Source organism: Botryllus schlosseri, chromosome 2, assembly GCF_051294905.1.
Source record: "Botryllus schlosseri isolate E-star chromosome 2, Bs_hap1, whole genome shotgun sequence".
Lineage (NCBI taxonomy): Eukaryota > Metazoa > Chordata > Ascidiacea > Stolidobranchia > Styelidae > Botryllus > Botryllus schlosseri.
The window spans coordinates 9270848-9284211 of NC_137237.1; the positions used below are offsets into that span (position 1 = coordinate 9270848).

General features: G+C 40.8%; 1 protein-coding gene across 1 annotated transcript; it reads left to right on the top strand.

Moving 5' to 3' along the window:
* Nucleotides 1-444: 444 nt before the first annotated feature.
* LOC145433383 (uncharacterized) lies at nt 445-13318 on the top strand. The gene is made up of 12 exons (XM_080310474.1): nt 445-657; nt 766-973; nt 1353-1459; nt 4933-5005; nt 5061-5193; nt 5344-5506; nt 7942-8110; nt 8179-8276; nt 8341-8412; nt 9809-9964; nt 11765-11927; nt 12966-13318. The coding sequence occupies exons 1-12, from the start codon at nt 556-558 to the stop codon at nt 13091-13093; spliced, it is 1572 nt and encodes a 523-aa protein (XP_080166600.1). The 5' UTR covers nt 445-555; the 3' UTR covers nt 13094-13318.
* Nucleotides 13319-13364: the final 46 nt, after the last annotated feature.

Here is a 13364-nt window from a genome sequence, read left to right on the forward strand (position 1 = left end):
TGAGCGGAATCAAAGCCTGTGGATTAAGCGGAGTCGACTGCTGTTTCGTCGAATCAACCACTAACGGCAGAAGCGTTCCATATGTTTCCAACGTGCTGCTGTGTTTAGATTGGAACAATGAGGTAGGTATCTATGCCTAGTGCTAATTATAGACTATTTACTAAATAGTACATTCGCTTTAAGCGATCAAGTCGATCATACTCAACTTAAAGTGCTCTAATCCTAATGAAATGTCAGCAGGTTAAATATAAGTGAATAGCCCATACGTGGTTCCGATCAGACTAGGGCAGTAGGGCGCGATTGCTGTGTTGTCGAAATCTTGCTAGTTTGTATTGCCTTCTGTTATAGCCGTCCTTATAACCCTGGTATTCATACATGCACAGTGTGCACACTTTTCGAAGCTAGCTGTGCGATTAATGATTAACCTTCTAGTAGCATTTATACGAAGTCTTTATACATTGCGAATTGGTAGTACGGTTCGATGTCAGCCAAGGTAAATTGTGTATGTGCAGTGCCAGGAGAATAACGTGTTCAGTTCACTGACAGAAGGACGAAATGCCACTTCACAGTAAATTCACAGACGCGGATCTCCCGACTATTAGCTTCTCGGAGTATATATTTGCAAGCTTACGAAGAGGAGGTGATCGAGTCGCGGTGGTAAGTTTACACTGCTTATTTCAACTTCACCTTGGCCCACGGCTCTTACGTTAGTAATCTATAGAATCATCGTACCCGACTGAATTGCCTACACGTAAACAATTTCAGATTGAAGCGGTCACTGGTCGGCAAGTTACGTTCCTGCAAATTGCCGACGAAGCTGTCAAATGTGCAAGCGCATTGTATAGATCGGGACTAAGGAAAGGGGATGTAGTGGCAACATGCTCTTCCAACTGCGCCGAATATGTGATAGTAATTCTTGCTGCGGCTGCTTGCGGAGCAACCATTACTACATGTAATCCGATGTACACTGAAGGTTAGCCAGCTTTGAATTGTGAAATTTGCTTTGGTCGCAGAGCGGTACGTTTGTTTTGTTGGTCAACAATCCTGACACAGCATACAACACGTCCTAGTTGATCCCAACACGTCTATGAAGCTTGATTAGATTTACAAACACCATAGAATGCTAAGGATCTGGTGACGAAATGTGATTCCCGAACCATCACCTGCGTTCCGGAATCAAATTAATAAATACCGAATCAGTATTACTGATTTAGTTATTTGCACGAGGAATAGTTAATTTATTAGTTTTTGGATTGTTCCTATATTTACCTTTCTACGGAACGTAAATACGCTGTTGAGTGGTGTATGAGGTCAAGTAATGGCCATCCCACTGACACCTGTTTCGGTTTCAGGTGAGATTAAACATCAGTTCGGAGATTCGCTTCCAAAAATAGTATTTACGGTGCCACTTGTCTGCGAGAAAGTGAAGAATGTAGCTGCCTCCGTTCCTTCAATTCAGGTACTGGCGTTTATGTTCTACGTGTAGATTAGGGTTGTCCATAATTTGTAAAACTCAACAATGATGCGTATCTATGTTTCATTCTATAGATTATTGATAAAAACTTCAATGAGCCAATAAGCTCACTGGAAAGTCGTTTGAAGATTTAGCGTTTGAAACAGGGATATCCCTGGTTTGATATTAGATATCCCTGGTTTGAAAGTAGCCTAGCTGCTTTAGAGTGGGCGTGTCAGCGACTACAGAACGGCGAGAAGACTAGTGATCACGAAATCACGGCTCTTGATTGGTTAGTCAGCTATGCTTGAATGATCTTGACCGAAGTGGGAATTCGATAGTTCGACAATATAAATAGTGCATCCATTTGCAACATTTCAAGATAAAGAAAAACATAGAAGCAATAAAAGATATCTGGGTAATATTGGTATAATACCGCATCTTTGACATCGTGTCAGACCAGCGGTTCTCGAACGTTTTGCGACTGTGTACGGTCTCGAATAGCATGGATATACGGCGTAGGGTAGCCCTTGAAATGATGTTGCATAAAGTGCACGCATTTGAATGACAAAACACCATCACCAACACCAGCATTGTTGCGTCCCAATGCCAATCTCCATAACAATGAAAAATTCGAGGCTGATTGTGGGAGTTCCAGGGCCACGAGCGGAATAAAATTTATATTTTCAAAAGCAGTGCAGAGTCAGCTTTCGATTGATACCCGATTTACCAAATTTAATGCTCGTCAAGCCGGTCAAAAATTACCGTCAAATTGCCTGTAGCCAAATGGAAATTGCGACGTGAATCAATTTCACTGAGGCGTGAGATTTGCCTGTGTCGACACCATACAGGACACTATGATTACACCATAGTGACGTGCGGTGTGAGAGAGAGAGAATCTTTATTCGTATACATTAAATATCAACATTACACTACAAAAATGTAACAGTGAAATGCGACATGCGAGGTAGACGGGAGGTTCGATATGACGAAGTCTTCAGAGCCGACCCACCCAGTGAGGTTCATCACTGGTGAGGCACTAACCCATTCATAGTCAGATTTACAAATATATAAACCCGAAATAGCAGCTGATTCATTTGGCCAGTTGTTTCTTATCACATTAGCACTCTTCACACGCACGGTGGGTGAGAAGCTACTGTTATCCACAATTATAGGTAGGTGTGGATTTGAAATACATAATAGCGACGTCTGCAAGTGGATGGATTTGATCTGCAATAGGCTACATGCAGGACGTCGCAACGACATGATTCATATTATAACTTCGATTCTATTTGCGAAATCACTGCGCTGCGATTGTGGGATTGTTAGGTAACAGTATGTGAGGCAAATCGATGTGTGCCTCATCTGGTCGTTGTTTCTTTGCCCTGTCAGTGTACGTCACAAAGTCAAATCTCACATTCCTTGGCTATTTTGAGCGGGTTCCAGTGCTCTGAGTTGACGTTAGCAATGTTTAGATTTTCGGAATCAGTGCGACAACAGCACTTGATTAATTAATACCAGTGATTATAAATTCATAACTATTCATGATGAATTGCGCTATCACAGGTGAGACTTGGCACATCTGTGCCTCACCGCTCCTTTCACCCTATCTTTTAACCCAGAGGTCTCAAACTCAAATATGATCACGGGCCAATTTCTTACTTTTTGATGGCGCCGCGGGCTGCAGCACCAATAATAGGGAAATACAATGTATTTGTGAGTATACGCCTTATTTGACGGGACCTTGCAGACTGACATTCCACACGCATCTTGATTATGTGATTTACTATAGTGAATTCACGCCTGGCACGAAAAAAATAACATTTTGAAATATTTGAATTTTTTTGCTGCACTAGGCACAGTTGCTGTATATTTAGTTGTAGATACCATGCGAGAGTACAAATGCATCAGGATATCGTAAAAGCTGTCGCGTCAAAATTTTACACTTAGCCGAAATTTGACGTGTCACAATTATAGGTAGAATATTTTAGTATTTTACAAATATTTATCTCATATCAGAGCATTGGAGCAGTACAGCCTAATCCGGGTTTCGGGCATACTCCTGATAACAAGGCTATTGATCATGTCATTACCTAAGTCAAATCAGATCAGCGTTAGATTTACCTTCGAATATTGAACTGATCTATAACCACTTGAATATAATGAATACTGTGCCAGAGCAATAGAAATGTCCAATCGCCGAAGTATTATTTGATCTTCCACTGCGTGGTAACTTTTGAAAAGAGATGTAATAGTGAAGTTTGATGAGTAGTTTCAGGTTTCTGGAGTAGTTTTGGGGCGACTTTCCAGTTTTCAAATTAAAAAACAAGATATTTGGCAGTTAAATATTGTCGAATACTTCGAAATCCAAAATACCGTCGCGGGCCGCACAGAATGGTCTCGCGGGTCACATGCGGCCCGCGGGCCGCGTGTTTGAGATCTCTGTTTTAACCAATAAATATGCAAATTCACTGATTTTTGGTGTGTGTGTGTTGTATGTGGGGTTATTGGTGCTTAACTGCTAAGGTCTTCTGCACCAGGATTTTTGATGTTAAAATGTTTAAAATTCATTCATTCATAATTATAGACAGAAAATACCCGTTATAATTGGAGTTAGAGTCATTGAACGTTACACGATTTGATTTTCTTTTATTCGCCCTGGCGACAGGTGATGCAATGCCTCACTTACCTCCCCTGATCACACGTCACTGCATTATACTATACATAAAAAATACCAAAGATTTCAATAGCGCTAATAAAGTAGCTTTCATAATAGACACCGCATGACACTGGTTCTGGCAGAACTATTCCGAGATCCACAGTAGGCTACGCTACACTACACAATAACTCTCATCAGGCGACAGGTGATGCAATGCCTCACTTACCTCCCCTGATCACACGTCACTGCATTATGCTATACATAAAAAATACCAAAGATTTCAATAGCGCTAATAAAGTAGCTTTCATAATAGACACCGCATGACACTGGTTCTGGCAGAACTATTCCGAGATCCACAGTAGGCTACGCTACACTACACAATAACTCTCATCACCACGACAGAGAACCAGAAATTAACTAGTTAATGCATATGAGGCGAGTAACGTTTCACAGCGATGTAAACGCATGGTATGGATAAACCTTAACAGACAGCTTCAAATTTTTATCGCTTGTCGCGGTAACGCTGTTGCAGAAAATTGCCGCAGTGTCATAAAAATGCAGTTGCTTGGCGTACCCCCGAAAATTCTCTCGCGTGCTCCAGCAGTTTGAGAACCCCTGCGTTAGACTATACCACTGAAAGTCTGACTCTATGATGAAGTACAGTCATATACGGAAACTTATCTTAGTGACTTAGACCAAGTGAATGAGTTGTTAACCACTCAATCCACATCGTATTCGACTGCAGGCCTCCGTCGAACCCAATCTTAATATCGTGACAGTCAGTGCTCAGAATAATGACTTTTCCATTTAAAATGTCTAGAAAATTTATTCCATCGGCGACAAAAGTGGATTCGAAACGTATAAAAGTCTGTTATCGAACGAAGATGGATCAGGTAAGGTTTCGATTCGAACTGACGGACTTAGATTTCATCGCACTGAATCACTTAGCCTTTCCGAGAAATGTTCAAATTGATCCGTTCGAGGACATTCTCTTCCTTCCATACTCAAGCGGGACGACCGGATTGTCGAAGGGTGTAATGCTGACTCATCATAACTTTGTGTCAACTCTGGCGATCTGCAGGTACGATTTTTCGGTCTTATCAGATGGTAGCGGTAGTGATCACTACAGCCTTGGAGCAATTTAAAAATGAAATCTCGCACATCAATTCAATGTATAGCAATAGAATTTGTTCAACGTGCAATAAAGTCTGTTGCGTTCTCTCTACTCTAGGACGAGACCTGGCTACAACTCCGACTGCGTCTATTCCGTTTTGCCACTTTTTCATATCTACGGAATTCTAGTTGCGTTTGCAGCGCTCGATCAATGTCTACGTCACGTGTTGGATGTCAGATTTGACCTCAATGCATTCTTCTCGTTCGTCGAAAAATATAAGGTAGCCTTTATACCAATTGTTTCCAGGGCAAAACCGACTCGTGTTTAGGTTCTGAATTGAGCATTAGGCTACGAGTATCACTCATTATGACGTCACAGCGGTACGAATGACATGAAAAGTTCAAATATGTACCTTTAGTTAACCACAAATAATATATTGCAAGTTTTATATCACAATAAAGATGATCTGGTAATTTTAGGGCCATATCTATTTCATTGCACTGGTGACAATGATGTGAGTTGACCACGACTTCACATGCATGTCATTTCCACTAACGTGCGTGATAGCTTTGTATGTCATGTTCCGTGTGTTGCGAGGCAACCAATCAGGGTTTACAGCCTTCCACAGTGGAAAATAGTATCGAAAATATGATTCTCATTTTATAAATTAACTCTCAGGAAGGAGATCATAAAGTTTGATTTATTGATGGAGTCGATTATCGCGTTCATCAGGATTTTACAACTCAGTATTAAAGAAACCGGTTGATCGCAGCGCATAAAGTTAGTTTTAATCTCGTGATTTAACAAACCGGAACAAACTGCGTAAAGTGCGATGATGTCTCCCCGGTAATGACTTCACTAAAGAATCAGACAATCAGCGAAATATCTAGGTACCATTGCAGAGCGATATATCTATCAATATTCGATAATCCGATTCTTCCTGCACCGTGCTGATTTCGCACGAATTTCATTTCGCGATGAAGATATATTCTACCAATTATAGTCGCAGTACCTTTATCAGCAGGTTGCCGTTTCATTCAACCCTATCGACAACTGACAGCCAGTAACGCGTTTTCGCATTATGATGCAACAGATAACACCGCTTGATTGAAAACTCGGGAGAAAGAAAGAAATCATCGCACGTAACCTTGTCCAGCTTCATGCGTCGAGATTAGCTCTTTTTAATCGAACGATTAGCAATTTTGTGGATCAGCTAACTTTATTATCTCCGCCTAAAATGCATCCCGATTAGCAGTTTTTAAGCATACGATTAGCGGTCTCCCGGATCAGCTAACTTTATGATCTCCGCCCTTAATGACGAAGAGTGTTGTATAACCTCAGTACTCGAAGACCTCGTCTCACACTGCGCGACTCGAATCATTAGAATAAATACTCGATTCAGATTTGTGTACTCGAATCATTGTGCACAGCACTGTTCATTACCCACTTCTGATTCTTCTGGGTCTTCATTCCCGACAACCTAATACCCCTATATCCTTGCCTTTAAAATGTTCCCTCCAATAAATTTGGTAAGACTTTGTTCAGAAAGGACTTGCAGTTGGCGAAAGTTACGAACCGACAGAATTGATAGTGACGACCCGTGTAAAGAAAAGGAATAATTGTGGTAGTTGGTCATAATTTTACTTCACAAACGTGAATCCGAGGTCTAAATAAGATGGTCGGGTTTTATTTAAACTTTAGTCATTACTCATTACGTTCTATCAAATTTTAAGGTTTACCAGGGTGATATATGCCGGATATAACGGGCCTGCTATTTGCTTATTTCGGTATCAGTATCAGTTATATTAAGAATGTCATCATTTCAAGACACCACAAGACTGCGGTACAATGAAATGATAGGAAGGTGTCGAAACGACATGGAGCAGTCACCTGGTCGATGTAAAGAGGCGGCATGCACACTGAATGAAAAGTGATAGAAGTTAATACAAGAGGACAATCGACAAAATGAGGTGGCATGTGACGGAAGGCGAGATCGATATGCCTGGTCGTGGTCCGCTAAACTTGCGGGTTGACTAGTATTTGAGTGCACCCAATATCTCTGGGACGTCTGGTTGTAGGCAATCGCATTTTCCTGCGACATAAAACTTCTTGTGTACCGGTAACTCGCGGGATTCTGCGAGCGTTTTGTTGCACGCCGTGCTAGGCCTATACATGTGCCAGACGCGTTTGCGAGGCCAATATTGGTTATCCAGACTCCAGAATCATTTTTTGTGCATAAAAACGCAATAGAATTATTGACGCCATAGAGTCTAGAGCAGTGAAGTGGTATCCATTCGTGATGTTGCGCCTCTGTCCACCTGTATATTTAGGGTTACCATATTTGAGAAGGAAGAAACCGGACGAGAAGACGACTAATTTGAAAATATTTCTAGAAATACTGATGTGTTGGCTAGAAAGCAAAAGAGAAAATCGGTTGCCGGAAGACCCGCTCCAAGGTCATTTTTAGTCATCCTAGCTATAAAGGAGGACGAATTGCCAAAAACGAGAACATTCTCGATTTCTTGAAAAAGGTGCAGAAATCCCCCTAGAGGAGGACTTTTGGTAACCCTAGTATATACCATATCTATAGTCTGTTTTTCAAGAACGCCCCCCCCCCCAGCATCAGAAATCCACGAATTCCTCAAAAGTATGGGCAATTCCGCACCGGTTGGGAACCACTCCATTCAATTTCTTCATTTGTTTCATGTTTTATAGGTTACTCGTTTCTCAGCGGTTCCACCGCTGCTGCTATTATTGGCAAAAACCACGTTAAAAGAGAAGTACGATGTATCTTCACTGATAACTATTAGCAGCGGAGCTGCCCCGCTACCATCCGACGTAGCGGAGTCGATAAAGAAACGCTATGATTGCAATGTGATACAGGGTAAGTCGCATGCACACTGTACAGTGTACACTTGTACAAATGCAACATTGATGGTTTTCTATTGACAGGGTGGGGTCTTACCGAAGCGGTACCGGTTGGATTCTCTGAACCTGAAGTAGTGCCCGTAGAATCAGTCGGCCGAATCGTTCCCAATACCAAGTTGAAGGCGAGACTATAAATTTAACTCAGTCAATCTCGCAAAAATCATCAGTGATGTTCTGGTTGTGTAGATCATCGATGTTTCCACTGGACAGGAGGTCGGTCCTCATCAGAATGGAGAAGTATGCATCAAAGGACCCCAGGTATAGGTTATAATGATTGTTTCAATTATATGTGACTCGCTTGAGGTTGAAATTGCTGATACAACTTGTTAGCCGGTGACGAACTTTGTCTTGCATTGAAGATCAACAATTAATTATTGAACAATAGTGCTGTTGTGCTACACATGTAGGGCCTATATTCACTATTGCCTGATTGCCCACCGGTAAGTTTGTCACGTATAGCAGCTGCGACTTCTTATAGAAGTTCATTGCACAATTTTCGAATTGACTACGGTACTGCGAGCATCTAAAACGCACCGACTGATGCTTTGAAATGTCTATCTCTTAATGATCTGTAACTCTGTCCTGTTGTATTCAGAAGTTTAACATTGAAGATTTCTCTTTTGGCATATATAATATGATAATCATAAAAAGCCAGACCGATTGTAATCATGATTAGGGCTGGGCACAATGATTCGAGTACTCGAATCTGAATCGAGTATTAAATTTAATGATTCGAGTCGAGTTGTAAAAGACGAATTTTTCGAGTACTGAAATTATACGCTTCTCGCCACTGAAAGTTAATTTATCAACGAGAATTATAGTTTCGATGCTAATTTTCACTGTTGAAGTCTTGAAACCTTGATCGGCGGTATCGCAGCATACGAAACATAAGTTCAAGCTACGAACGTTACTGGACGTAGCACATTTCCGAAGTCATGATTATCCCACAACATTGTCACCAAGTGGAATGGAATCGGTATGGTCGAAAAAATACCAATGTATCATTTATGAGATGTATAAAGGCATTATATTCCTGGTGGTGGCATAAACGGTGCATATTTGAAATTTGACGTATTACATTCTTTTATGACGTCATAATGAGTGATACTCGATTACTCGATTACTCGACTCGACTCGAAGCATATTACGTGATTCAGAATCGAATCACTCAGGTACTCGATTTTACCCAGCCCTAATCATGATCGGTCCGCCGATAATATCGAGTCGATATCACACCGTGAAAGAAATATAGGTATCGATCATTAAACGTAATATAATATTGGCAATTTTCGTGACGTCACAACATGGTAGTAGGAAGTCAGAGAACTATAATAATCTGGGACTATTGATATTCATACAACTTACAGATGTTCAGATAGAGCCGTTCTTGTTTATTTCATGTCCGAGCATGGCAATGACTTCATGTTGTTCTAATGAACGCTCCGAAGTTTTTGAAATGAGCGTTAATCTGCTTGCCATATCTGTTGAACAACAGCTCAATATACATCGGTCTTCTCGGCGAAGATGCTTTTTATCGGCTTCTTCGGTATCGGCTCAAAAATCCGATATCGGTCGGGCTCACAGTCGTAATACTACCGAATGAAGTTAAAGATTTTTCTGGAATAATCGTTGGTATTAAAGCGTGGGTTTCTAGGTTATGAAAGGATACTTCAAAAATCCCACGGCAACACGGAATGCTATCGACGTGGATGGATGGCTGCACACCGGCGACATTGGATACTACGATGACAACGAGTTAATTTATATTGTTGATAGGCTGAAGGAATTGATAAAATACAAGGGTTTTCAGGTAAGTCAGCGCAGCGATACGCCATTCTCGTTATTTTACAAATGTGACCCAGGAAGTCAGCTTAATGGCGACTTCGTAAACTTAAGGTAACGTAGGCTACATTGTAGTAGCAGGTAATTATCTGCAAATGTAATGATTGAGCATTAGGGCTCTTCAAAAATGACTTCTTTTCTCAAATCGTACTGGCTCCTTGATAAAATTGTTAGGTTACTTAATTTAAGCCTACACACAAAATTCGGTTCAATTCCAGCCAGTAACCGCTTTGCTACAGGAGAAGAAAGTTTCTATATATATCATATAAAAATAAATGATAAAAAATTTGAAAATTTTCTGTGCACCCCATGAAAGTGTTAGGCTGTATATAGAAACGATCCTCACCAAATTTGGTTCAATTCCAACCAGTGGAAGCGGAGTTATTGCCGTCAAAAATTTTTGATTTGAATAGAATAGTATTTACGGTGAGCACAGCTATAATAAATAAACAAAGAAACGGTCACCGTAAATACTATTTTATTCAAATCCAAATTTTTCGACGGCAATAACTCCGCTTCCACTGGTTGGAATTGAACCAAATTTGGTCAGCATCGTTTCTATAGACACCCTAACACTTTCATGAGGTGAACAGAAAATTTTCAAATATTTTTATTATTTATTTTTATATAATAAATATAAACTTTCTTCTCCTGTAGCAAAGCGGTTACTCGCTGGAATTAAACCAAATTTTGTGTGTAGGCCTAAATTAGGCAACCTAACAATTTTATCAAGTAGCCAGTACGTTTTGAGAAAAAAAGTCATTTTTGAAGAGCCCTATTGAGCATATTAGAATTTCGAACAGGCCTCCACCAAGGGCGGCTAACTATCGGGCCAGGGGCCACCAGGGGCGGCTATCTCACTACTCAGTGAAATCGCAGACAGTTCTGTCATGATAAATTAGTATGTGTCCACGTTCTAGCCGGGCGAATCGCGGAAATAATTCAAATTTTACGAATGAATTCGGTCAGTAATATTGATACTTTCATATATTGCGGGTCGCATTTCTACCGCATTTGACGCCTGGACACATCGGGGGTTTCAGCCAACATGCGTCGCTCATTTTGGGTCAAAGGTTCAGAGACGACAATCCATCTGGTAGCTCATACGCACTCGCGAAGTCGTATGTTTACCGACAATTTATGTATCTTAGTGAGAAGGCTGTCGCCGAAATGCCGGTTCCGCGGGCTGTATATCACTAGACTAGACTAAATCACCCCAATGGCCTCAAGCGATACCAGGAACATCCCGTCTCAATATTGGGAATATAGTCAGACTCAACTCTATAAATTAGGCGTATTTTTACATTTTTATTTTTCGGGAAGGTTACTAAACGTAACAAATTTAGTGGCACTAAATCGCGTAGAAAAACTTTAAGTTACATAAACCTGCCGCGAAATACCACACGTTTTGAATAATTCAGAAACATTTACGAAAAATGTGCGGATTCGCTTCCCCTGGCTACGAAAATGCGCCGGAACTGTGTTATTACTGACATCCTAAAACTTGCGATCAGGTTAATCAAATATTTGGTTTGACCTTGCCAGTTCGCAACAAATTGTGTGGGCATTTTAGTTTTTGATAATATAACTAATTTCAACAATTACCGCGCGGGCCACTCAAAACTATCTTGCGGGTCACCGGTTGGCCCCCTGGCGTACACCCATGAATATATCCATGTTGAATTTTATGAAACGCGTTTTAAAAAGACTTTCTGTATATAATTATGTATAATCTTCGTAGAGATATAATCCACTATCGTTCTATTAGGTTGCCCCAGCTGAACTGGAAGCGTTGTTAGTCTCCCATCCCAAGATAGCAGATGCTGCGGTTGTGGGTGTTCCTGATGTGGAAGCTGGTGAAGTAGCGAAGGCTTTTGTTGTTCGCGCGGACGACTCTCTCACGAGACAAGACATACACAACTTCCTTGCAGGTAACATTGACTACTTAATAAACGAATCCTAATACGTCACAACGTTGGACGACCGCAGACCAGTAGGGCCGTCGTTCATGTATGTTCACACGAGTAGAGATATTTTACACGTCAATGTCAACCTTTACTTGCTTGTCTGCGTGTGCGTTCCTAAGCCCATTAACTTTGTCTCATTGGCCATAAATACTCGCTATAGCTCTATAATATATACAATGGAACAATATCCTACAGCCGGGAGGGCGGCATATGGGCCATACGAGACGGGAAGGCTCGTGGACAGTTTACCATCTCACATGATAATGTGGCCCGCAGCCCCACTCTGCCGAGATTCACCACTACTTGCTTACTACGTCACATATTTGTGACTGTATGTTATTATATACGTGTGCGCGCAGCGTGCGAGAATGGAGCTCAAGTGTAAGTTCGTCAAAGCGAGAAGACTTGCATTGTCGGCATTTACGATGTACTCAACCATAATGAATTGATATCTTGGTAAATTTGGGGTACCGGGCTTATGGAAGACCTTGGAATCTTAATTGAGGATTGCACCGCGTGTTGATTGATCTGAGATAAGCATACAATGCTATTCTCAAATCTACAATGTCTTCGTAATTATCGTCGAGAAATGGCTTTTGCTGTCGTTAAAATACGCCATTACATACGATTTATTTCTTGTATATGTGGATAAATGGGGGGATAATATATCGATTCAGGAATCCGGCCCGCCAAGTATCTAATTTTCCTATATCCGGCCCGCCGACTGGAGAAGTTGCCCGCCTCTGTCTTACAGTCAAATATTGTGAATAATGGAGTGATGTTACGAATATCAATCGTGTTGCATTGAAGCTGAATGACGTCAGAATGTTCAAATTGAAAATGTCCCTGCAATATAACTCTAGTTGTTGTTCAAGTACCGATTATCGAGGACTGAATAGTGCAGAGATTAGTCTGTTTAAATTTACGCAGTACTAATTCTTATACGGAGATTCTTATACAATAGTACAGCATCATATATATTTGAGATCTTTCTGGTCGCAGGCAAAGTTTCGAAGTACAAGTATCTGCATGGTGGCATAGAATTCCGTACGATCATCGAGAAGTCACCCGCCGGCAAAATATTGAGGAGATTTTACAGACAACAGTCAACTTCTAAAGCGAAATTGTGATTGTGCGATACTTCGACCTGGATCAGCACGAATATTTTGTGGATGCTATATATGCCATATGACAACCATATGATACCTTTAGAAATTTCAATTACAAAATATGCATTATATTTGATCGATTGTATAAATTTTATTGTCACTATAATATAATTTCAACTTTCTCGCAACGTATGCTGGCTTTTTATATTTTCATTTCAATGTGCAAAATCAGTCGCAATGAGTCTATGTGTGTGTCGTGATCAGTAACATGGAAAGTGCCGAGATGCATTTA

Bases quoted from the DNA above. Each gene is read 5' to 3' on its own strand.
- LOC145433383 (XM_080310474.1), top strand. From the start codon at position 556: ATGCCACTTCACAGTAAATTCACAGACGCGGATCTCCCGACTATTAGC. The intron at 1,460-4,932 runs GTACTGGCGTTT...TAAAATGTCTAG, and splicing joins CCTCCGTTCCTTCAATTCAG to AAAATTTATTCCATCGGCGA. The intron at 5,507-7,941 runs GTAGCCTTTATA...CATGTTTTATAG, and splicing joins CGTTCGTCGAAAAATATAAG to GTTACTCGTTTCTCAGCGGT.